Below are 24,238 nucleotides of genomic sequence, written 5' to 3' on the forward strand. Positions count from 1 at the left end.
CCTGGCAGGGTGGCAATTGAACACAGGAGTCCTTTGTGGGCATCAGAATCCACACACCGTTGTTGTCTTCCATGAAAACAGTTCATGTGTGTGTTAAGATGCATTGTTTTAAGCACTTGTCTGTGTGTTTTTGTCTTTCCAAATGTATACTTGAAACCAATCAGGGTGTTTCTGTTCAGAAAATAAGAGGGACTTTGCTTTTTTAAAAAATAGTTTTAATACTGTATTTTATTTAGATCTGCAACGTGAACATTGCTTTATCAAAGTGGAAGAATGCGCTACACTCAAATTCCTTGCATGCATCCTCCATAAGCACTTTACTTTGTCAGTGCATGCTGAGGTTTTTCGGATCATGTTTCAAAATACTTCATACAGTTAATAAGAAGATAATGCTGAAAAAAAAAGTAGAGCAAAGATAGTAAATATGTATTTCCTACTGACATAAGCAACCCCATACTTCATTCTCCTTTCCCCTCATGGATGTACATTCTTTTCTCTTGACCTTATTTTGCTCTTTTTTGATGTGGCAAAATAATCCTTAGACTATTCAGAAAATGATGGATATCTTCTGCAAGGCAGAGTGAATGAAGGCTTTTGCATTCTATCGTTATAAAAGTAGATTCAGCCTCATTAAGATGAATGGAAAGACTCCCATTGATTTCAGTGGAGTTGATTCAGGCTCATATCCTCAATTTAATGAAAAACATTATCCACATGACTCTCATTAACTCTGTTTGCAAAACAGACAGCAAAATATGACTCCAGATTTCTTCCGAGGCGTACTATGATGATGATTATCTTGCAGAGCAGGCAAATGCACCTCGTGTTTTGAAGAGTATCATTATACTGCCTGAATTTTTTTACATCACACCTGCTTTCCTCTTACAAAATAATTTCCTTACTGAATGGGTATGTGGGGGGCAGGGGGAGGAGTAATTTCATTCTTTTTTTGTTGTTTGCTTCTTGAGTTTAAGCTATTGGCTTGGCCACAGGTTCAGATGGGGATATGCTGGCATGACTGCATGTCTGTGGCTCACAGTGTCGCCCCGACAGGGGGCTGTGCTGCCCTGTGTTGGGGTAAAAGGCAAACAAATCGCCTCTTGAATTTTATTTTTAACATGTGCTTATCAGAAGGGTGACCAGTGTGTGCTTTTGGGAAAGCTACTGTAGTATTTCATTGTGGTTTTTGTTTAGCTGTAGGAAATGTCATTTCCTTGCACTTTTTTAACCTTGTGAACTCATTTAAAAAATTGTGAATTATAACAGGGGGGCAAGATGCCAAGGCACAATCAGCTAAGAGAAAGGAAACTGAATTTGAATGGGCAATATGAAAAACCTGGTCCCTGGAATCAGCGGTGAAATTCCCATTGATGTCAGAGGTGCTGTTATTTTACTTTAGATGTTTGTAAGTTCAGTGAAGCTGTGGTTACAGACCTAAGCCTCTTCATGATTGGTTTTTAATTTCGAGGCCCAGTTTCTGCAGCAGTCAGATTTATTTGTGTTCATCAAGGAATTTTCTTCCCACTGTAGTTGAGAAGAAAACTTCTAAATAATTACGAACAAGGGAAATAACAGAGAAGCTGTAATGCATTGTGTTTTAAAATCATGTAATACATAAGCTTGTTTGAAGATTTTCTTGATATCAGCAGACACAAATATAAATTGCAAAGGTCATGTAGAAGGAGCCCTGGGTGTGTATTTGGTGATAGCAGTAGGAGTGAATACCCTAAAACATTATTCTAGCTAATTAAAATGACAGTTTAAGTGAGAATTTAAACTAAATAATATAAAAAGGGATGTGCCAACTTTACATTACTGTGGTCTAATTAAAAATAGATTAAAAACATTAAATGTCTATGAAGACAGCAGATTCCACCAACACCGTAGATCTGCTGACTTTGGGCTTTGTGGATGTGGGCAGGGAAAGAAACTTGTTTTTTTTTTTTGCTAATGGATCTTTAAATCATCACAGAATCTCTGCATTTATTTCTGCAAAGGGAGGAGACGTGATGTAGGTTGCATGTCCCAGTTTCTTAGTTTGAAGTGATTGCCAAACATTCTCTTCAAAGGTGGTACATTTTCAGGAATTTCATGTTTGTTTATTTTTAAGTTGATTTCCTCTGAGCTTTTTGTTTGTTCTGGGACTTGTGTGTACACAAGGAGGATCAAGTTTGAAGGGCTAGGAGGGGGCAGCTTATATTTATTTTTTACCACAAGAAGAAATATTTTCTTCTTCTCCCACGTGGCTAAAGAACAAGCTGTGAAATGCTAGGGTAAGTTGAAGCTGACAGTCCATGGCATGCGCCATTAGCTCAAGCAAAACAGAAGAACTTTTTCATGTATGTTTTTATACTTATGTGAAATTTAAAATTAGCCCCCAGATTATTTTGGCTTGGCTGCTCAGTAGAAGACAAATGTGAATCCGTCCCCTCTCAGAATTCAAATACAGCCACATATTGTCATTTGCTTCATGTACTACAAACAGAGACAGATGCTGACAGCAGGAGATTTGTGAGAAAATAAGCAGTAACTCTGCAAAAATAGTAGCAAGGAGGAAATGATCTTATTTTGAGAGGTAGGAAGGAGAATATAGGGTTAATTATCTTTTCATAGAAAATATTCGATCAGCATTAAAAGAGGATGTCTCTCTCTAAGACCTTAGTTTAAAATAGAAATCGACTCTCTATCTTCTGTCTCATTTCCAAATCAATGTTCTGAAATAAAGCTCTTTGGTTTTAAAGGAAGAAGGAAGAGCACCCAAAACTGTGTAGAAACTATAGAAGCAATGCTTTCCTTCCCAGGGAAGTCTGCACTTGGCCTGATACCAGTCAGCATGGTAAAATCTGAAATCAAGATGTTGTGGAACTGAAACCCTCAAAGCCCACCCAGTCCCAACCCCGTGCCATGGGCAGAGCTGCTACCCACTAGATCAGGCTACTCAGGGCCCCATCCAATCTAGGCTTGAATGCCTCCAGGGATGGGGCATCCACAGTTTCTCTGAGCAGCCTGATGAGCCTGAGCATTTTAATTTGGTCACAGTGAGCTTCCTGAGCCTACAGTAGCAGTACAGTGTGTTTGTGTGAGGAGAGGAGACTTTACTTATGTAAAGGGTCATTTGTGGAACTCTAGCCTTGCACACGCAAACCCAGCACTAGGTCTGTGCACTTAAAATTGCTGGCGGAGAGCATTATTGTGGGGTATCCAATGACACGAGCCCTTGCCAGCAAATCTGTTTGGACACTCAAACAGCTTTAAAATGAAATCAAATCTCAAAGCATTACCATACAAATGGAAACTCTACAGCTGCTTAAGGGTCTCCTTTAAAGATAACAAAACCACCACCCAACAACAGTGCTACTGCTCAGTCAACAGAGACAGAGCAGATGTTGCAAGATCTGTTTGTTGAGGTCTGGCACTCGAATTCAGGCACCTGTCACTGGGAACACAGCCACTAGTGAGCCTGGCTACTTATCCTGTATATCCCAGGAATGGGAACGTAGAAGGAGATGAAACCACAGAAGGGGAATGGCAGATGAGTGGAAGCAGGAGTTCCAGATTGCAAGATGTGATGCTGTGAGTGCCCACGTGTAATCAGCACAGCTATTGTGCTTCAAGGAGTGCCAGTCTGTAACTTTCAACAAATGTCTGGTTCTTAATTTCCTGTATAACCTTTTGAGGATTTCTGAAGCTTACCCACGTACAGAACGGTGGAGTAGTTAGGATTAAAGACTGGAAATACATGAAATACATGCTTAGCATTAAATTTCTGTTTACTATTACCTTACTGCAGCTTTTGTTGCTTAAAAGAGAGTGGGCACCTTAATCCTACTGCTGATTTTAGAGCAGTTTTTAATAAACACATGAAGCAGGAGAAAGAAATGAAACATTCTTCTTGTCTGATGATCCACTCTCAGCATCTTACAAAGTGTGGGCAACGTGCTGGGGAAAGGCATCTGTGGCAGTTTGTTACAGTAGTGACTTCTAGCTTTCTGTTTAATGAGGTATCAGTTAAGTGGGCAAATATGTTGGGTGCACAGCTCTGGAAATTCAAAAATGTGGGAGTCTACCTGGGACTTGATCCTCTTGTCACTGCTGTTCTTGCAGATTAAGAAACTTCTGCTTGGCTGCTGCCTGGGGCTGATGCCTTTCACCTAGCATCAGGAAGGTTGGCCAGAGGCTGGTGCCTTCCCCTGTACTCAGATAGAATCATACAGTCATTAAGGCTGGAAAAGAGCACTAAGGTCATCAAGTCCAGCTGCCAACTTTTCACCACCACACCCACTAAACCCACATCCCACAGTGCCACATCTACCCTTCTCTTGCCAATCTCTGGATGACGGCTTTCAGGCAGATCTTGCCTTTGCTTAATCCTGTCCTGCTTAGAAGCCATCAAGAAGTGCACAACCACCTCTGAACCCAGCAGCAGCTGAATGTACCAGCTGGTGCTGGGAAGGGGGGGGTGGTGCAGAGCAGTGATGAGCAGCTCAGGGTGAAAGGTCAGCTCCTTGTGCTTCCTCCACCATCAGCTTGAGTGTGCGTGTGAGTTTCCTCTGGCTGTTTGGTTTGTTGTGAAAGGGACTTTTACTTCATCACGCCAGCCATTTGTACATACGTGCCAAGCTTGTAACAGACAAGCAGTGGCTTTGCTGACAAACCTGGGGGGGAATGCTAACAAAGAAATCTGTTGGAGGGATGGGGAGGGAGATGAATCAGGTGAGTGCTGTGCAGGTGGATGGCCAGCTCCTGCCTTCAGTGAGTGCTGGGTGGGAATGAAGCCTTCTTGGCCCTCAGCATTTCCTATCTGCAACAAGCTACAAGTATTTTACTACTACTTTTTTCTTTTTTTTTCTTAAGCCATATCCAGAGACGTCTTAATTACAGAGTGCGAAAATTAAACCAAGGGATTAGCAATCCATGTGGGACCACGACCCAGCCCTCAGCAAGTGGATATGAAACTGAGAATGGGTGTGGTAACAGAATTCCTTAGAAACAGCATCTATTTTTAACTTCACCAAACCCTCTGCTTTATGAGCAAAAAATTCTGCAGTTTTATGAGAAGGAACTGCAGTGTTCAGTGAGCGTGAGGCAGATAGCCCTTGGCTTGAGCACCTGTGGGCAAGGGCTGTGCAAGCATGGCAGTGCTGGCCAGCACTGAATGCCAGCCCAACCCCTCTGCAGCTCTATGGGAGCTGAGTGTGCCACCCGGGAACCTGGCTTGGTGGGACACATCGGAAGGTCGGAAGGCTGCCATTGGTTTCAGCCTCACTTAAACCTATTGCCAACAGCACTGAGTCACAGATGGGACCTGTCTATTCAGCAGCCCAAAGAGGCCCAGCTCAAGTGCTCCTCTCCAGATAGTGTGAATTTTTATTCCCTGCTAGAGTGGGCTTGAGTCCAGTAGGCTACCTCACCTGCAGAAGTAGGGCAGTGACTACTGGCTGCTGTCATCCTGGCTGTGTGGTGTAACTGGCAACCTGGGGCATGGGGCAGCATCTTCCTGAGGTGGCTGTGAGCTGTCCTGGCTGCCTGGAGCAGTCATACAGCCTGACTGAGCAGCACACTGGCCTGCTTCTGCTGGGGCTGGAATAGCATCTCAGTTGTGTTGTCAGTGGCATGCTGAGATGAGGTCATGTACATTTTTTTGTGTCACCTGTTGAAGTCAGGCAGCGAGAAACACTGGATTTATCTGGCAATCTCTGTTTAGTACTGTGCTAGTTAGCCTGTTCCCATGTCTGCCACAGTTTTCCCTGGTTTTGATTCTTGTATTGCTGCAGAAATACTGCGTGTGGCACTGAACTCTGCTGGTGCTCTTGGTTGTGTAGCAGCCCTAGAATTGTTTGTGTGATGGTGTGCGTCCCTGCAACGTTTCATTCAAGGAATGTGAAAACTGAGCAGTGCCTGGCCCTTCAGAAAGGATGCACAAAGAAAGGTATTAAAACAGTGTAAAAATTATTCTGTGTTCTTTTGGTTAGGGGTGCAGCTCAGAACAGAACGTGCGTGTTTGTAGTGCAGTTAGTGAGAAGTGAAATGACGTTTCTGAAGCTCTTTTTGGTCTGCCACCATTCATTCGCAGTACTTTCATTGCTGCGCTGGCTTGGAGATGGATGTTCAAAGTGCAGCTTTGCCAAAGTTCCTCTGTCCTTCAAGAGTCATAGCAGGATACGTAAGTCATACAAGCTCATTTCACAGAGGAATTATTTTTGGCTGTCTTCCTCCATTAGCACTACCAGTGCTTATACAGTTTATTCCAGTGGGAGCTGTGCAACTCCCACACTTAGTGCACTTGCAAATTCCAGCCTGAAGTTTGCTGTTATCACTAGCTAGAAGATGCCTGCAAAAAGGAGCATGGCATGATTGAAAGCAAGAGAGATGTGTTGAGATGTGGTTACTTGCAGAGGGCCCTGAAAGTGTGGGCAGTTGGACATAGTTTTGTGTCACATGTTGGATAGGGAAACTGCTTTGGCTTACTCTCTCCTCCTCTTTACCTTTCTGTACAAAATGCTTTGGCTGTCCCAGGAGCAGAAGACGGAAGCAGAGGTGTAGCTGGGCAATAAGCTACAACTTGTCCAACATGCCCTTGGCTAACCTGAGGGGAAGTTTAGGGCCTGGGGCGATGATATGGCTTTCTCGTGTACTCGATTATGGCAGCTTATTACAGGTAGTGAAGGTGACAAAGATGGGCTTCCCCCCTAGCACCTGCATAGAGAAAAGAGGAGGTTTTCTCTGCTCCTGAGATCTCAGAGGTTGTTTGCGACATCTCTACTTAGACTGTAGGCACGCAGGTCTCTGATGGTTTTTTTCTGAGCAAGAAGTGTGCTGTCAGTTCTGTGCTTCATGATACAGGAGGGATTTCTCAAGTGTGGGTCCAGGTGACTGTCTGTCGCCGCTGATTAGCTTCATTGTAGAAGTAGAAAACATGGGATGTTGAGTTACTGAAGGAAACATGAACAAAGAATTTTGAGCTACATAGGAGTTTTTCGATGCTAGCCTGCTGTGTGAATTCTGTTTATGGAGCTGTGCTGCAGCAGTGCTGTTAGAAATGGAAATTCATACTGGCTAGTATTTTTCTCCTGTATCTTGCATCTGCATCACTTAGTAAATGAGCGTTAAGTAATTATGTTGTAAAGTCCTACCTGGGCTTGACAATTAGACTGAGACATTGCAGTAGAAGCAAACAAACAAAAAAACCCACAGTCATAAATAACAGACATTGACTGGGTCTGCCAAAACCTGCAATAAAGAAATCTTGCCTCAAGTCTTATTCCTGGCATATAGATTAAAGAAAAGAAAAAAAAAGGAATCCAGCAGTGTTCAGTATAATTCGAGCTGCCGTGCATCGTTATTTGTCAGCTATACTTTTTTTTTTTTCCCCCCCATATTTCTATTGCTGGAGCTCATCTTGATCCCAAAGGTATCGACACGTTTCTGAAAGCATGCAACCATGGCAGGTCTCAGCCAGCACTTTTTCATGCAGTACAAGTCCTAACACAGAAATGTTAAGAGTGTAATATAGATATCCAAGCTGTTCATCCTTTGGCTGAAAACCACTGCTTTGTTTTTACTGACTGTTGTTGAACTGGGTTTGTAGGTTGCCAGAAGATTGCCTCCAGCGCTCATAAGCTGTAAGAACAGTCCCTCTGTAGGTTCCTGAGCTCTCCTCTGACAAATTCTGCCCTACCTCATGTGGGTGATTCTTCCCTCTTTGTGTCTGTATAGCCCAGCAGCCAGCCTTCTTTGGTGACAAATGCAGCCCAAAGCTCTGAGTGTGGCTCCTGGGGCTGAGCTGAGAGGGCAGATCCTACAACTCTCTGTTGGGAAGCAGTCCCGTTATTCCTCAGAGAGAAGCCTGCATTCAGTCTCTGCTCAGACTCGTGCTGCAGTTGAGAGAGAACAAAGCATACCTCACTGACAGAGCGGGTGATGCAGTGTATTAAGACGATCATCTGCAGAGGAGTAGTTGCAATTGTTTGTGCCGATCCTTGGAGAATAAGTGTGAAATTACAAACGAAGATTGCAGTCTGATTATATATGTAATTTCTGTAATGTATTTCTATGGTGCTGCAGAGCTAATTATAGATGACTCTAAATATGCTGTTGCAAACTTTTAAAACATTTATTTTCGTGCTCTTGAGGAAGCCAGTGCCAACTTTAGTAGGGTAAACTGAATTACTGACCTAACAAATTGTAACCACGGCCTGCTGTATGGTATTGACATTATGGAATGTAATGTCGTCTTTAGAAGTCATTACAGAACTTAATTCAGGGCATGTTGAACTTTGATATTTACACTGGGTGGGATACTGGTTCCATAATGCACGAGACACATGTTAACCTGTGTGCATAGCAGGCAACTGTTGAAATGTTTTTTGTCAAGGCCGTAGTAACTGCCTAATAAAGTCAAGTCAGCCTTTTTTACCATCTCCTGCTGAGGGAGCAGTGAAGGCAGATGTATGAAGGCTTGCAGGGAGTGGCACTTAATACCCTATGCGGTGCAGTGTCTGCTGTGAGGCAGGCTTCCCTCACCAGCACTGCTGCTGGTGTGCGGTGTGTGTGCTGCTCTGTTACGGGTCGTGTAGGGGGATCTGCTACCTCAGTTGCTGAAGTCAGAGCATCGTCTTGGGCACTGCTCAGTGCAGCAACGTGCTAAGACCGTCATGAGGAGGAGCTCTGTATTCTAGGAGAGTTTACGTAGCCAGAGTAAATGATAATTCTCTGGCTTTTTTCCCAAAGTTTCTCTTTTAAATCCGTTCGGGAAGTGTGAGTCTTTCCTGCTCCTTCATACTTTGTGGCATTCTGTTAACCTCAGAGTCTGATGGAGCAGGAAAGCCCTTCTGGAGAAAAACTGATCTGGCAGTGGAGGAAGTTAAGAAATGCACACTGTGTTGCTTTGTCCTTCATCGAGAGTTATTGTTAGGGAGAAGGCGTGCAGATTTCTGTCCCTGTTGTGTGAATACAGACCAAACCAAAACAAAGAAATGCCTCCCGTGTTTCTGAGATGAACAGAGTTGATACAGCCAGCCTACAGTTTTATTTAACTCTGGCTTTTGGGATGGGGAAAACTGTATACTGTCAGCGGAGCTAGAACAATGTTGCATTATTTAGGCTTTTGCTGGATAGTAGATCATTCAAAATCTCAGAATGAGGGGCGAGGAATTATTTATGGAACGATCACATGTGGATACTATATCCAGGGTGGTAAAAATCTAGATTGTTTGATAGATTTGGTGATGGTTTAGACATGCCACTCAAATACTTATAGGATTTTTCCTGAGCACAAACAAATTAGTTTGTTAAGCTAACACAAATATTTAACATACTGAAAAATAAAAAAATACCTCTCCTACTGGAAAGATTCTGTGGTTTTGAGCATTGAATTTCGGAAACGCCTTCGGGCCTGTGTTCCTACTTTGGTGCCATAATGCATTGGGATGTGCTTGCCTGTGAAATCAGCTGCTGAGAAGTTCTGCCATTTTGGGAACGTACTTGTTCAAGAAATTAATCTCCTGTTTAATCTGGTTTGATACTGTAACTTAATTTGTTCTGCTGCTGCAATAATTGGCTAAGGTTTGATTATTCGTAAGGATAGCTGCAATTGTAGCTCCACAGCTAATTTCAGGTTCTGTAGAAAACTCCAGCTCCTTCAGCTTTTTAATTGACCGCGTTATTCTGTTCTTATTTAATTGAGGTGGTAAATAATCCCCTTGAAGAAACTGAGACCACTGAGAGAGATTAAGCCTCTACCAAGATGAATAAAAACTTAAAAGGAAAGATAAACACATTAAAAATTAAAAAGCCCTTCAGTATTGAAATAGGTAAATCCTGATCTGTACTGGCATGCAAAGCCAGATTTTCAAACAAATTAATTTGTTTCTGCACATTTTTTTTGTGCATAGAAAATCATATTTGCTTTAGGAAAAGAAGCAGACATGCCGTTTCATCTTTGTTCATGCACAGTGCAAGAGCTGCTGGTATGCAGAACAGTGCTTTGAGTCAGTTTTGGAAGATCGTTGGAATTTATAATCCAGAATGAAAAAGAAGTCGTTCCTCAATGTCATATATCTGCATGGTGGATTTGTTGTTGTTGTTATAAAAGAGGCAGGTTTCATCGCAGGAAAACAGACTGTCCTGGAGTCTATTTTACATGATTTGCTCTATTATTGTCCTCTGAAAAAAACAAGCAAACAATCCTAGGATTGTGCTGGAAGCATTGAAAGCCATATTATGGTTGTTTTTTTTTGCTTTTTATGTGGTGCATTGGAGTAGATGCATCTTCATCCCAGAAGAGAACAGCTTCTTATATTATTCCAAAATAAATGGCAGCATTCTGACAGGATTGCACCCAACCTGCGTATCACACTCAAAGATGCACAAGACAAAGCAGCCCGCTTTTTACATTGCATGGTTGCAGTTTAGGGAGTGTCAGCTGGTCCCAGCAGAGGGTCGTGGCCAAAATGGCTTTTTTAGGTTTGGCTTTATGCTATGAATTGCTCTGCAAGAGCTCTACAGTGAAAATGAGATGCACAAGCTTCTGTATTGCCAGTCATCGGCTTGAGTAAATTAATAACGTAACATCATCCATAATGGAAGAACTTCCTGTGGCTGCGTGGATTTGGATTTCCTTAGTCCCATTGACTAATACTGGAAAGTGTGATTCAGTGAGTCCAAAATCAGTGGTACCAGAAAGCAGCTGGTTCACGTACCTAATGATTGTGTCATGGTTTCTGCCCATTTTGAAATAGAATACATTCACTTCAGTCACCTGTGAAGAGGCTGTGAGAAGCCTTGTTGGTTTGTCACAAGTGATTCATTTAAACGACCCTGCAAAAATGAGGGAACATGGCAAGAAGTGGCCTCTGTTTAATACAGTTTGCTCACCGGTACCTTGGGAGAGATCATGGGAACCATGGGAGTGTGGTTTAATTGGATAAAATATTTTTTGCTGAGTACATGTAAAGTTCGGGAAAGACATGTCTAAAATCTCTCATCCCTCCACGTTCAGATAGTGCATGTTTAAATCATGCAATTCCTGCACATAAATTAGGTCTTCTGAATAACGTTTTATAAATAAATAATAATCCCCATATAGAACTTTAAGCATCCCAATTGTCATCATAAAGCTGCAGGAGTTGGCTACAGAATGTATCAGTCTGACCTTCTAGCAAGTTCCTGTTTATTTGCTCTCTCCCTGGCCACGAGTCTTCTAGCTGGCGTTGCTGTCAGACAGTTTCTCATTCTGAGTATCTTCTGTCATCATCCCTCCTGTCCCGATTTGCAGCCAGCCTCGTTGGCTTTTCTGGGAGGGATTTTTAAGGGTGACCAAGCTCCAGTGGGAAGCTCATCACTAAAATGCCTGATCTAAGGGGTGCGTGGATCAGAATCACAGCAGGTGACCAGTAACGTAAGCCTCTACCCACACACTGATCTCATTGTTTTTCAAAATAGATTTGTGTGCTCTTCTTGTTTTTCAAAATACCTTTTTTTATTATTATTATTTGGAAAAAAATAAGCTCGCTGATTTGCCTTCTGTTTACTTTCCATAACTTTCTTTGAAGATGCCAACAGAAATAGCTGTTTCTCAATCCATGTAATTACTAAAAGAAGCATCAATTTTCTAAGTCTGCCAGGCTTTTTTCCCCTTCTAACTAGCATGCTTTTACCCATTAATAGCACTTTTTAGAGTTATTCCAGAGTCAGCGCTGCCTGCTTTGAAAGACACACTGCTTCCTACGCTCAATTTTTAAAACTGATTTTATTACGCATTATATTTCATGTAAAACGAAGTGAGACACTGGCTAAAAAGACATTAGACATACTGAGAGACCACTTAGGCTGCAAAGTCAACCACTGAAAGGCTAGGAAATGCTAGAAAAAACTTGATTTTCGTACACATTTTGAGAATAAGAATATGAACAAGTATTCTTTGCAGGTTTTTTTTTTTGTTTGTTTTTTGTTTTTTTTTTTTTTTGTTTTTTTTTTTACTACTTATGTGCAGATTGAGAACTTCTGACGGATGATTTTGTCCAGACAAGGCTGTATTTACACAGCTCTGTCAGGAACAATTTGTTTGGCTGTGTTGAAATGCACAGGTATTGCTGCAAGCAGGAAGGCATTAGATCATCCCACATGTAAGAAGTAGCTGATATTTTTGAGTGAGTGTAGGACATGTTTTAAAAACAGCTTTGGCTCACATTCATCTTCTTTGCAGAGATATGCCTTATTTCAGAAATTGCAACTTCATTTGAGGAAATTGGTGAAATTACCCTTTCTGCTACTTCAACAATCAAAACAAGCAATGATCCCCAGCCCAGGCAGTCATCCGGCATGGTTATTTTCATTTTGAATGGTTGATGTTGGGCAAAGAATGGAGGAGCTGACGTATCTTTCAATGGAGAGGGCTGGCCAACTGCACGCAGTGCTGCTGCGTGTCTGTTAGAGAGGAGCAGATTTAAGCCAGTCTGCCTGGTGTGAAACGTGTTGGTTGTGCCCGTAGGTGCTGCCCTTACGATGCTTGTGAATGCAGTGATAGGGAAATTACTGCATGTTTTAGTAGCTTGGGTGTCTCAGTTGTTGCGCAGATCCACAAATGGTTGGGTCCTAATTTGCCAAAATTGCCTGTCAGCCCTTTGGTACTTTTTCCAAGATGCGTTTTGGTTACCTTCAAGAAGACAAACTGCCTCTTGAAAAGCCGTCAAATATTAGCATGCTGCTGCCGGAGGAGAAGTACTTAGGGTAATTATGCTCTAGAGAATGAAACTTGGAACGTTTGTGGAGGAGAGAACAGAAGATTGCACTAAAACTACCTGCTAAATAAGGAAACAGCGTTAGACAGCAGGGCGAGCTTGCTGCTTTGCAGTTAGCTCTACATACTGGAAGAAAGTATAAACAGGAAAAAGCAGGCAGTGCCCTGGGATGAGATAAAAATGGCTTTTTTGTGTGTGTGCTGTCAACAAGTGGAGACGACTCACAAAGTGCTCTGCAGTGCAGCAGTAGAACGCTGAGCACAACCAACTGTGCGACTGCAGTGAGTCCCTTCTGAGAAAAGTGCGTTCTGAAGTGTAATTCAAGATGAGACCTAATCACAACGTGTCTATGTGTCACCAGGTCTACTGCTGAACTCTGCCTATTCTGTGTGCCTTTTCATGCCCAAAGCAGCTGGCTCCTGCAGGAGAGAGCAGTTGATGATTAAGGCTTGAGCGTGGTGTAGGGCAGAATATTTTGGGAAACATGGCTTGGCAAGAGCTCAAGGTCTTCAGACAAGTTGCCGTTCACTTCTTCTTTGTTTTGTTTGTGGAATGAACCGCATTTCCTCATTCAGTGTAAATTCTGGTTTTAAGATCAGCTGCCAAGACTAGGAGAATTCTAGACATACGCATGCAAATACATTAATAAAAATAATTTCCTAGATGTATCTAGAGATTTATAAAATAATAATGAAGATTATGCATTCAGATAAGTAGAAGATGAATGTAAATTAAAACTTTAGAGATTCACCCACCAATTCTGATCAGGGTGGTTTTTTTTTTTGTTTTTTTCTTTATCCATAAATGCTGGGAGCATGCAAAAATAATAATTATCACTTGTATAAAATAAATTAGCAAGAAATTTTTTACTCCAATCTAATGAATTGACTCACTAAGAAATACTGAACAAATAACTGTTCTAAACTACTTATATTCACAAGGTAAGGAGCAAGTGGAGGTATTAAGGACAATTACAATGAGACAACAGCAGGTGAAGTGCTGTAGGCTACAGGAGAATGGAGTGAGTGTTCTCCAACAAGGAGAATTGCTTGTGTGCTCTTGGAGCATGGGGAGAACATCCTCGGCTCTCACTGTTCATGTACTTCATCCTCCTTTAGAGGAACAAAGCACAAAGCATCAAGGATTCAACCCAAAAGTCTTTTCTTTGTGTGTTCAACTTACCTTGTTTGTGTATGATGTTGACAGAGCCCAAAACTCTGTCTCCTTTGGGATGAACCTCCTCTGCAACAGCTGGAGTGTCAAGACCTACTGAGTAGCCCACTTTTGGATTAATATATAACAAATTATTCTCTTATCTGTCCCTTGGGATTTTATAAGCAAAACTGCTTTGGTTGGAATGGTGAGATTTAGTCAAGGATTTAGCTATAAATAAATAATATTATTTTATATGTTTTATTAGAGAGGATTTTCTGGATCCTGTTCAGTGCATGTATTATTTTCACATTCAGAAAAACGTCAATCTCCATTTTAAAAAGTGATTTTTGCTTTCAATATCTACAGTAACACAGTTGTAAATATTGCCTATAATTATTACTGGGGAAATTATGTAGCTCCATTCTGATTTCATTTTATACTGAGTAACTCATTTTGTCTTTGCTGATGCTAGAATAGATATATTTACAGGTGGAAATGGTACTGCTTTTAGCTTTTTTTTTTTTTTGTTGCAGTGTGGAAGCCAAGCTCTTTTAGTTTCCTTGAATTAGAGCATACTCCCAGCTCTCTGCTCCCATGTGAAGCCCTCCCCATACCTCTTTCATGTTACATTCAGCTCTGAGGACTGGTGAGGGTTGGAGGATGCTGTGTCAATTCTGGCTTATGTAGTTCATCAAAATTCGGGCAAGCTTCAAAGCTTTGTGTGCCAAGAAAAAGATGTATCAGCTTAGGTAGATACGATCTGGCTGGCAAGCTCATACTGTCTCTTTCTTTTTTGTGTTTTACCTCCATGTTATTATGCTCCTTTCATCGTACAATCTAAAGCTTTGCCTACAAGGCTGATGTGCCTACAGCTGCATAGGTCAGAGCTCCTCCTTTCCATTTTCTGAGATGTAAATGTTTTAGTTTTTCTCCAGTCTTCAGGTTTGATATGGAGTATATGCAGGATGGTTTATTTAAAAATCCCCTAAGATTTTCATCCTGTTATAGCAAACCAGTGATCCTGAGATATTTTGTATCCTAGGGAGAAATCTTGGCAATGTCTTCTGATGCTCTTTCAGTTTGAAATCTCCAAAACCAAACCTTGGACCATGAATACATTAAGTGCCTTCATTTACAAAGGTTAATTCACAACTTTTCAGCTGTCATCGTTAGTGTCTGAAGCATCATGTTTTAGCTGGAGTCTCTTATTGGAAGCTAGCCTAAATTATAGGTTTTCCAGTTTAGTAATGTGTTGCCAGGGCCCAAGCTGGAAGAACTGGAAGAAAATACATGTTGTGCTGGTGTATAGATCTCAGTTGCTGATCCTTTTGCCTTTTCAGTTGGTGCTCCTTCTGCCTCATTCCTCCATAGAAGTCACAGATACGTGCATAGGGCCTGTATTGATACCTTGAAACTCTGTGTACTTCGCAGGGAGCAAAGCAATTGCAAGTTTCTAGTCTCGCTTTTGTTAAGCTTAAATATATTTAAAATATTTATTGCTTTAATATAAGGAAGCCAAAAGCTTTGGGCTATTAACACTAATTAAAAGTGCAGTCTGCAAACTCCTCCACAAAAAAAGCTAGCCAGAAAGAAAACCATTCCAGAACAGTGCAGTTCTGCCAAAACCGCCCTCATCTGATGAAGTCTCTTCTAAAAACGTATATCCAAACCCATAAATGTGTTGGCATTATTTTAGATGCATCGATCTAATGTGATGTAAATAGAACATTACTTCCATAGCAGAAGTTAAGGTGGTTTGCTCTTGCTTTGTCTTGAAGGAATCTCTCATTCAGTGAGCAGCAGCTGGGGCTCAAGGGCTCTGTCCATGGGTGTGAGCAGGGAGGGAACCCTCTGTTGCAGCTCCATGCTCCATGAGGAGCTCTGATGAAAATAACATGCTTTGCTTGCTTCAAAAGCAGAGCTGTAGTGCTGGTCCTTTGACTCCTTTATCCCTTGTCAGCATGAAGTAAGGATGCAGGAACATCACCCCCAGAACGTGATATGGTTCGTTCTAGAAAGGCGTTTAATCATCATAATCACACATCATTGTGACTTTTCATTTGAAACTAGAAGCTTTTTAATAGAAATGCTGCTTTTTTATCTGCTGTTTAAAACTTCAATTCTGTGTACTTTTCATTGTGGCTCTAAAGCTAAAAATTGCCAGGTTATTCTCAGTTATGTGAATAAAAATCAGTCAAGTACCATTATGAAGGCTGCCTACAATACGCTTTTGTATTTTCTTTGCAAGCAGATCCTCCCTCGGCTGTTTCCTTTCTTGAATACTGGCCGCACCTCATCAGTTTCCCCTCTCCTCCTGTGGTTATTCATTTGTGTGCATGCAGAGAGCAGCTCTGCGAGAACAAGTTCAGCAGAAGCAAACTGATCCCAGCCCTCATAGGTGCTGGTGGCCATGCAGCACTGCTGTCAGCTGCCTGAAATGGAAGACTTGGGATGAGAAACACCCAGCTGCCAGCACCAAGGGCACTTGTGTTGCTCTGAGTGTGGGAGACAACAGCTCTTGTGGGGGCTGAGCAGTTTGCTGTGATGAAGGCAGGTGGGGAATCTTTACTGCTGAACTCTCTTCTGCTTCCTGACAATTTCTTTGTCCTAAGAGTTGTGAAAACTGCATCAGTTTCTAGACTGGTTAGGCACCATCTGCACATCCGAGTAAAAGAAATTTTCCTTAATGAAGCAGTGAAAAGCTATATGAATAGGTATAGAAGACTTGTTTTGATTTTATTATTAAAAGCGTATTTAGCATGAAAATTCCTTCTCATTTTTTTTCCCATAATAGCCCAGTGCTTCAAATAAATGTCAGATAGTTTTCCCTGTACTGGCAAATGTTGTGATTTGTAAGTCTGCAGGGATATGCTGAGAAACTGAGCACTATTAAGATGGCAAAAACTTTTCAGTTGGTCTTGTAGTTTTGTAGGAGCACTGCAAGGGCCTTGCAGTAGTGATGTGTAACTTAGCATGTGAGGAAGGACCTGCAAGCACAGAAACCTTGCAAAGTATTTGGAACTGATTCCCAGAGCAGCCTAGCTGATCCGAAATACCAGTTCTGGTCTTGCAGAAGCTGAAGTCCTCCAAGTGTTTTTGAGTTAGGAACAGATAATGATCACCAAGAAAAAGCCTAGAGAAAGATTGAAGCCTGTGGATAGAATGACTACTTTCTACCCAAAAGAAACTGTTTGAGTGTTTTAAAAAATAATAAATAAATAAAAAATCCAGGCCCCATAAAGCAAACTCTTTGAAACGGTTTCCCTGAGGGAGATGGTCCACCATCTGGTTGCAGCTGATTGTAGTTGTACATCACTTTCCTCTTTGTCTGAGGAATGGAATAGATAGTGGCAGCTGCTTCATATTTCTCTGTGGAGGGCATCATGTATGAGGAGCTGTAAGAGGTCTGGTGGCTTTGGGCCAGGTTGGTGAGTTAGAGTATTAATCTAATGCTTTCCAATGGCTCATTAAAAAGGGTAAGTAGGAAGGGAATTAAGTACTTTGGACTTGTGAAGGGCAACTTTATGCAGACAAGGAGAAATTGTCAGGTAGTGATTTACTGTTGACTTCTGATGCCTCATAGCTGAGTTGTGTATTGGCAGGAAGAAGCATGCAGGCAGATTCCTTAGGGCCTGCCTCTCTTCAGGAAGAAACAGCTTACAAACTGTGCAATGGCACTTCCAGGAAAATGCGGTTCCACCTTCGGTCAGCTCCAGTTAAAGTTACTGACAGACCTGCTGTTTGATCTTGTAGCTATCAGCGCAGGTTTCTTTTCAATCTTTCCTCTTTTAAAGCTTCCCTTTGGTATAAAGAAGCAAATTCTTAGTGATAAAGGGGAAAAAATATATTTTTAATAGGAGGATTATATACACCTGTGAGAGCAGCCTTTCTAATTAGTGCAAAATATTCTCTCTGATTGTGGAGAATTTCAGTCCTGAAGTAATTTGAGTATGGCTGATTTATAAGCGCACTGTCAAGTGTCTGAAACCTGAATGAGGTTTATGCTGTAAAGGGTTGTAAATTACTGAGTTTGTCTACATATTTAGTCTGAATTTGGAGGGCCAGATATTTATTTTGCATATCTTGTAACTGTTCTAAACCTCATTTGAAGTTTGACCTCAATATTTTTTTTCTATCCCATTGTTAGAAAATCATAGTCACTTGTGTTTTTATTTTAAATAACACTTTATCTTTATTATTATTCTATATTTTTAATGTAGAATAGAATAACGTTTTCTCGTTAAAGGAATCTTCACTGTTTCCATGTGCAGAAAATGTTTAATGTAGAGAGATGGAATTCCTCTACATTAAAGACACATTTCATTGCGATTAACTGTTCCCAACAGAAGATGCTGTTTAAGTTTCTTTGGGAAGTTTGTTGCAACCAAATGCTGATTTCCCTTGAAAACTGTTTCCAGATGTTGACATGTAGAAGCGTTAAGTGGTGATTGTTTACAAAGCGCTCTTAGTTTTTCAGTGTTTATTTTGCTGGATGGTGTAACTCAAACTTTGAATGCAGAGCATTTTATCTGCATATCATTTATTAGTTAGACTGGTAATATTTAGAAGAGTTACCTAAGTTTTCAGGTGCGCAGCTTTTTTGGATTGAACCTGGAAGCAGCAGGTTTCAAAACTATGTGAAAATTGAATTTTCAAGTCAGTTAATTGAACATCAGTTCACTTCATGGTGCAGCACAGCAGCATAAAGTGAACCAGGGTTGTCGCAGCGCAAGGAACGTCAAAATGGAGATTGGACAAGTGGAGGCTCAAGCACGGCGTGACGGTTCAACCAAAAGGAGCACTCTGAGCAAAGTGCAATTATTTTTGTTCAGGATATAAATGAAGTAATTAGATATCCACTCTACCCTGTGCAGCTGTTGCAGTGCACACCCTCTTTTGCTATGTCTCCTTGACATAGTTTTTGTGAAATTCTGTAGGACACTTGATCCCACTCTTAGACTTCCGTGCCATTGAGGGCTGTTTAGCAGAGCTCTCCAGCAAGGTCGGTGAGGAATCCTGCTCCGTAGCAGGCTCTACGTCACCAGCAAGTTCCCAAGATACAGTGATTCACTCAACATCATTCTGGGCAGTTTAAAATAGGAGTGAGCCAGATCCTCCACTTGTACAAATTGGTGTTACTATATTAAATTCAGACAGGCCTAATTATAAGTACTTAAGCAGTCACTGAAGGTTGCACAATCTATTGCTTTTGTTGAGTGTGTGCTCACCCATAAAAGTGAGGTTATGCAACTGAGCCCTATATGAATACGTCTCTGTCTCAGCTGCTAATTGAAAACAAACACAGTAGGATTAATAATTCACTTCTCAGGAATTTCTGTATCATAAATTATGAGGGGAATCTACCAGTTGCATTAAGAAAGATTATTCTGTTGCAATATTCATAAGTCCCAATGGCAATGACTGGAGGTCGCTAAACAGGGAGAAATTGGACTTGTGCAGGGTTTTGTTTTTCTTAGTTGCTATGGCTTTCAGGCCTCCTGCAGCATAGAAAGCACTTCCCAAGCCAACACAGAGGAATTTGGTAGCAAAACTACTGTTGACATGAAAAGGGGAGGATAGACTGTTTTGATGCACAGGAAATGTGGCACTTTTCTGTCTGGTACCTGTGCCTTTTCGGTTTAAAATCTATCTGTGTTTTGTAATAGGGGCTTAGGAAATTGTCTTTTCTGTCTTTGGGGAGGAAGTTGCATTCTGTCTTCTTAATTAGTTGTTTGGAAGATGAAAGCAGGTGCCCCAGGGGCAGGGGATTCCAGGAGGTTTGGAATTTTTGAACCAAGGAACTTCTAAGAAATGGCATATTATGAATTCTGATTTATCTTGGCTTCGCTGAATGCTGCCATCAAAGACGTTTATGTGGATGCATATCCTGCTCTCATCTACTTAGATGCTGTACTCTGCTCTAAAGTACCATGTACTGATTTTGCAGTCCTGAACGTACATATAAAAAGTAATTATGGAGACAGTTCCATTCCTTTTGGGTATTTGATGGTGGCTGATACCTTGGACTTTGTTTTACTGTGGCTTCCATGATCACTGCCTAGGAAAGAGTCTTCAAAAATTAGATGCTCTTTTCAAATTAGAGTATAAGGAAAGATATGTGGAGGATTTTAAAATCTGCTCTGAGAGATAACACAACAGGCAAATGCACAGAGAGGCCAGAAGATTGATACTTGGTTCAGCCTTCCTGGTAGCTATGCCAGTTGGTGCTATTTAAGCAGTCCCAGAAAGTTCCACTCTTCTGCTCTTCTTCTACAGCTGTCCATTGTGGGTCTCAGGTCCAAGAACTGTTGCACTTTCCATAACCAGGTGGGTGGGGTGCAACTGACTTGCAGGCAGGAGTCAGGACCTGGAGCAACCCTGTGCCCCTGTGCTGGAACATTGGGTTGGGTCCTCTTGGGCAAGCAAAGCCCAAACACTGCAGCCCAAAGTGGGTAGTCAGCTTGCTGCTATTCATCCTCTGTAGGGTCCATTTTTCTTAGGCATCTTTTATTTGTCTGGTATTAGAAACTGTTTTTAGTGTTTGTCAGTTCTTTCAATATACAACATTTTAGTTTCATGGCATGCAATGCGTATACCTGTATCTTCTACAGAACAATTCACCGTGGTCCAGAGACTACTTTGGAGCATGAGTATTGTTTACGGTGCTACATATAACTGCTGGCTTTTCATCCAGAAAGGCCATGCTCCCGTTTGGTGACAGCAAAATGATGTATGTTTGCTCTTTAGTGTGCGGTCTGTAACACTTGTCTCCATGATCTGTTCTGTGCAGCATGTTTTACTCTGTGCAGTTCCTGTTTCTGGATTTGCATCGTGTCACTGCCTTGCCTCAGGACAAACCTGAATGCAGCACTGCCATAAGTCATGATCTTCAGTTCTGAAATTTCTGAATGTCCTTCTATATCCATATATCCATCTGTGTATCTATAGTTTATAGACATTCCTCATGCAATTATTTCCCTGACAGTGGGAGATTATTTGGACTTCTGTACATGAAGGGCCTTTCTGCACTCCGAGTATTGAGCTCTACCCCAAGTCCCTTGTGGCTGTTGTGTGGAAGAAAGATAATGTGGAAGAAGAATGTTGGTACGGAGTAAGACTGAGTTCAAATTAGACATGAAAGTTGAGTTCATGAAACATGAAGTGCTCCAGCTGCGTCAGGAGTGCTTGTATGCACATGCCATGGGTATTGGTGTGTTTTGGGTGATTTCCTAAGGGGATCTATAAAATACTAACTTTTAAAACCCTGCCTATTCTTCTTTCTAATCCCTGTAAATTTTCTTCTGTTTCAATCAAGCATGAGGAAAAATAAATAAATAAGTAAAATAAGCGCAAGTTTCTCCTCAACAGGATAGACTGAGGAAAAAAACCAACTGCTCATGTGATTTCATGTGGTACTATACAGGAGGGAGTTGGGATGGAGAGAGCAGTGTTGTAGATGTATAGTCACATGGTAGAGCTCATATCTTGTTAGACAGCAAAAGCCTATGAGAGCTTTGCAGCAATGGGTCCTGTAAAATGAAAAAGAAATAAGGATGCAAAGTATTCATTCCTTGGCAAAATAATATGTCAGTGAAAAAATCTTTTTTCTTCCCCTTGAAATTAAAAAATGAAATGGTTCTGTTCTGCATGGAGCTCTCACATTCTCTGCACAGCGTTTGCAATTACTGCTGGAAGACTGAAGCGGACTGAACTGGTGTAGCTCTAATTGTAGCGTGGTCCCATTCTCACTGAAGTACTTTAAAACTATATTTAGTATGCAATTGAGATGTTCTAACATGGGCTATTAGTCCAAATACTAGTGTAAATGAGGCAGGGAGTATTAAGATGCATTTAAAGATTGTCAAGCAATGCCAAATAGATCAGATGGTCTTGCTGTGTCTTGCGAAATGGTTCTTATTGCTGAGGGAAAACCAAACCTGCATAACATTGCATGGATGTGCATGCTGCTGGGGGAACCACATTCCCCTGTCTCCTTCGTGCTTCCTCCTCCCGAATGCTCTGTGCCCACAAAGGTGAGGGCGCTGAAGCAAGAACTAGCATGGAACCATCAGAAAAGGTTCTCCCACAGAGTGAGGCTGGAGGGGAAGAGATGTTGGTGGGAAGGTCAGTGCTTTGTGCCCATCCTGGGGTGAACACCCTGCTATACTGGCCCTGCTGTGGAGTAGAGCAGGCCTGGGACTTGGCCCTGTCCTTCCTGTGCTGCCAGGGCGATGCAGAGCTGATAAGCCCCTGGTGACAGGAGATGGCTCATGGTACACATGGGCAGGGAAGGAGAGGAAAGTGCCAAACAGAAGGTGTCATCACATGCCAGTTTTGTTCCAAGTAAAGCATGTTTTGTATAACCCAGACCTGGACAGATGATAAAATGCTTGCCAGAAGTACGTGTTTTTTGTTAAGCACTGCAAAGTTCCTGGAACATGCTAGCACTGTGTCTGTAGTGCTTACAGAGCTTTATATGGACTATTCAAAATATTCGGAGCATAATACAGTAAGTTTTATATTCCAGAGACAGGATTTTCTGTTTTATAGCATTTTTCACACTGTGACAAGCATCAAAAACCTAAAATTATATTAAAATGGATAATTAAAAAGTTCAGCAATATTTTGTGATCCAGGAAGTGAGCTTGACTAACGTGGCTTCTACAGGTTCTATATATCATGAGACATGATCATATTTGAGCAAACTCAGTTATATATCTGAGACATTGTGGTGCTTATAAAATAGACTAAGTGCAACACAGTGTGCCTTGAAACTGTCCTCAGTTTGGACAGAAGTCACTGCAGACAGGTGAACCCCTGATATGGAAGATAGGGCGGTGTTTTTTTCACTAATGTAATAATCATGTGTTGCAATTTTTCCTTCTAGGAGACAGAGCTGCTCGATATCAGTCTTGTCAAAGATGCCAGATGTGGAAAACATGCCAGAGCTCCCAAGGTAGGCATTTCTGCTGTGTGATTACTTGTTGCATTGATTACCTAGGCAAAACAGAATATGAATTACATGCAAGAATTTTTTTATAAAACACTCCTTTAGATAATAAGAAATGTTTTGTCTTTGCTTCATTTATCGTAGTTGCTGATAAGAAGTGCTGTGATGGTTGTGCTATTGTGACTGATGCTGTATTTAGAATGGTGATGGAAGCTCTGCTGGCAGTGAGTGAACAGAACTGCTGGTTTGTCTGGCGCTGTGGTTAAACTTGCTTAAGTTTCCAATTTCCCTGATGGCCAGGAGCTGATGGTTGTGGAGCTCCATGTTGCATTTGGTATTGCTTACTTTCTTATTTGAGTGCCTCTTGAGGACAGAAAGAGGGATTTTTTAATTATTAAACTGTCCTCAGACAGGTCAGGATATCAGTTCCCTTAGGCCCTCTCTGATACATTGCATACTCGTTTGCTGTCTTTAAAGACAGTAAGTTGTAGACACATGTTCTCTGTGGTGTTTTCATTTGGACAGAAGCGACACATGAAAGAAAAAAAGAAAAACAACAACGGAGTGCACAGCTCTGGAAGCAAGAGTGTGCCTTGGGGCATCGCAGGAATGATAAGGAGAAAAGGAGACCTCTATAGGGTCCTGACAGTATGGCCTTGCTGCTCTTTAGCTGCAAGCCTGTGAGCTTGCAACAGGCCAAAGCAATCCTTTTCCTGCCTCCATCCTGGGAGAAGCACGACCAGATCTGTGGGCTGCAGCTATACCTGAGTCTGCCACTGTGCTCCTTGCACCCAGCCCCAGGCCAGGGGACAGCCCCATGGGCACCTCAGGGTGTGAGGTACACCATGGCAGTGGGAGAGGTTCCTTCTTCATGCCAGAATGTAACTCCAGTTATCTCTGAACAGACTGTTCACATCTGGTTTGCAGAATTTTTCATGTAATGTTGGCAGCATTCTAAAGGCTGAGTTATAATTGAAATGCAGCAGAAGTACTTTATGACATCCACATTAATACCAAGTGAGTTCACCATGATTAATGGTTCTATGATGAATAGCAATAAAGTATTAACAATTGCTAGAACATTATTTTAAAATGCTACCCGCTTTACAGAGGACATTCATGTTCTTCTAACAAAATGTTTTTAGCTAAAATTTATGCATAGCTATTGCCTTGGTGACTTTTATTTATTAGGTTATATAAAGGCTGTTTTTGTTGCCACACGTTATGGATTGACAGTGGTGGTGTTAAATGAAGGGTATGAGAAAATCCTGACTTTTAGGGTGGTGAAATGCACCACCTGTGTGAATGAATTTGCTTTTTGTCATAGATTTATGTGTGGGCAGAATGGAAACAGCGCCTGGGTTGGTCGCTGATAGAATTTTGCAAGTGATAT

General features: G+C 41.6%; 1 protein-coding gene across 3 annotated transcripts in view; it reads left to right on the forward strand.

The window, feature by feature from the left end:
* Window positions 1-24,238, forward strand: part of PLCB1 (phospholipase C beta 1) — a 373,777-nt gene that overhangs the window by 82,603 nt on the left and 266,936 nt on the right. For all 3 annotated transcript variants that reach the window (XM_042884248.1, XM_042884267.1, XM_042884258.1), the window contains one exon: window positions 22,783-22,851. In XM_042884248.1, the coding sequence (XP_042740182.1) occupies window positions 22,783-22,851 (69 nt within the window). The remainder of the gene's footprint in view (window positions 1-22,782; window positions 22,852-24,238) is intronic.

Source organism: Lagopus leucura, unplaced genomic scaffold (genome assembly GCF_019238085.1).
Source record: "Lagopus leucura isolate 7727_CA_CO unplaced genomic scaffold, USGS_WTPT01 Super-Scaffold_73, whole genome shotgun sequence".
In the NCBI taxonomy this organism is placed as follows: domain Eukaryota; kingdom Metazoa; phylum Chordata; class Aves; order Galliformes; family Phasianidae; genus Lagopus; species Lagopus leucura.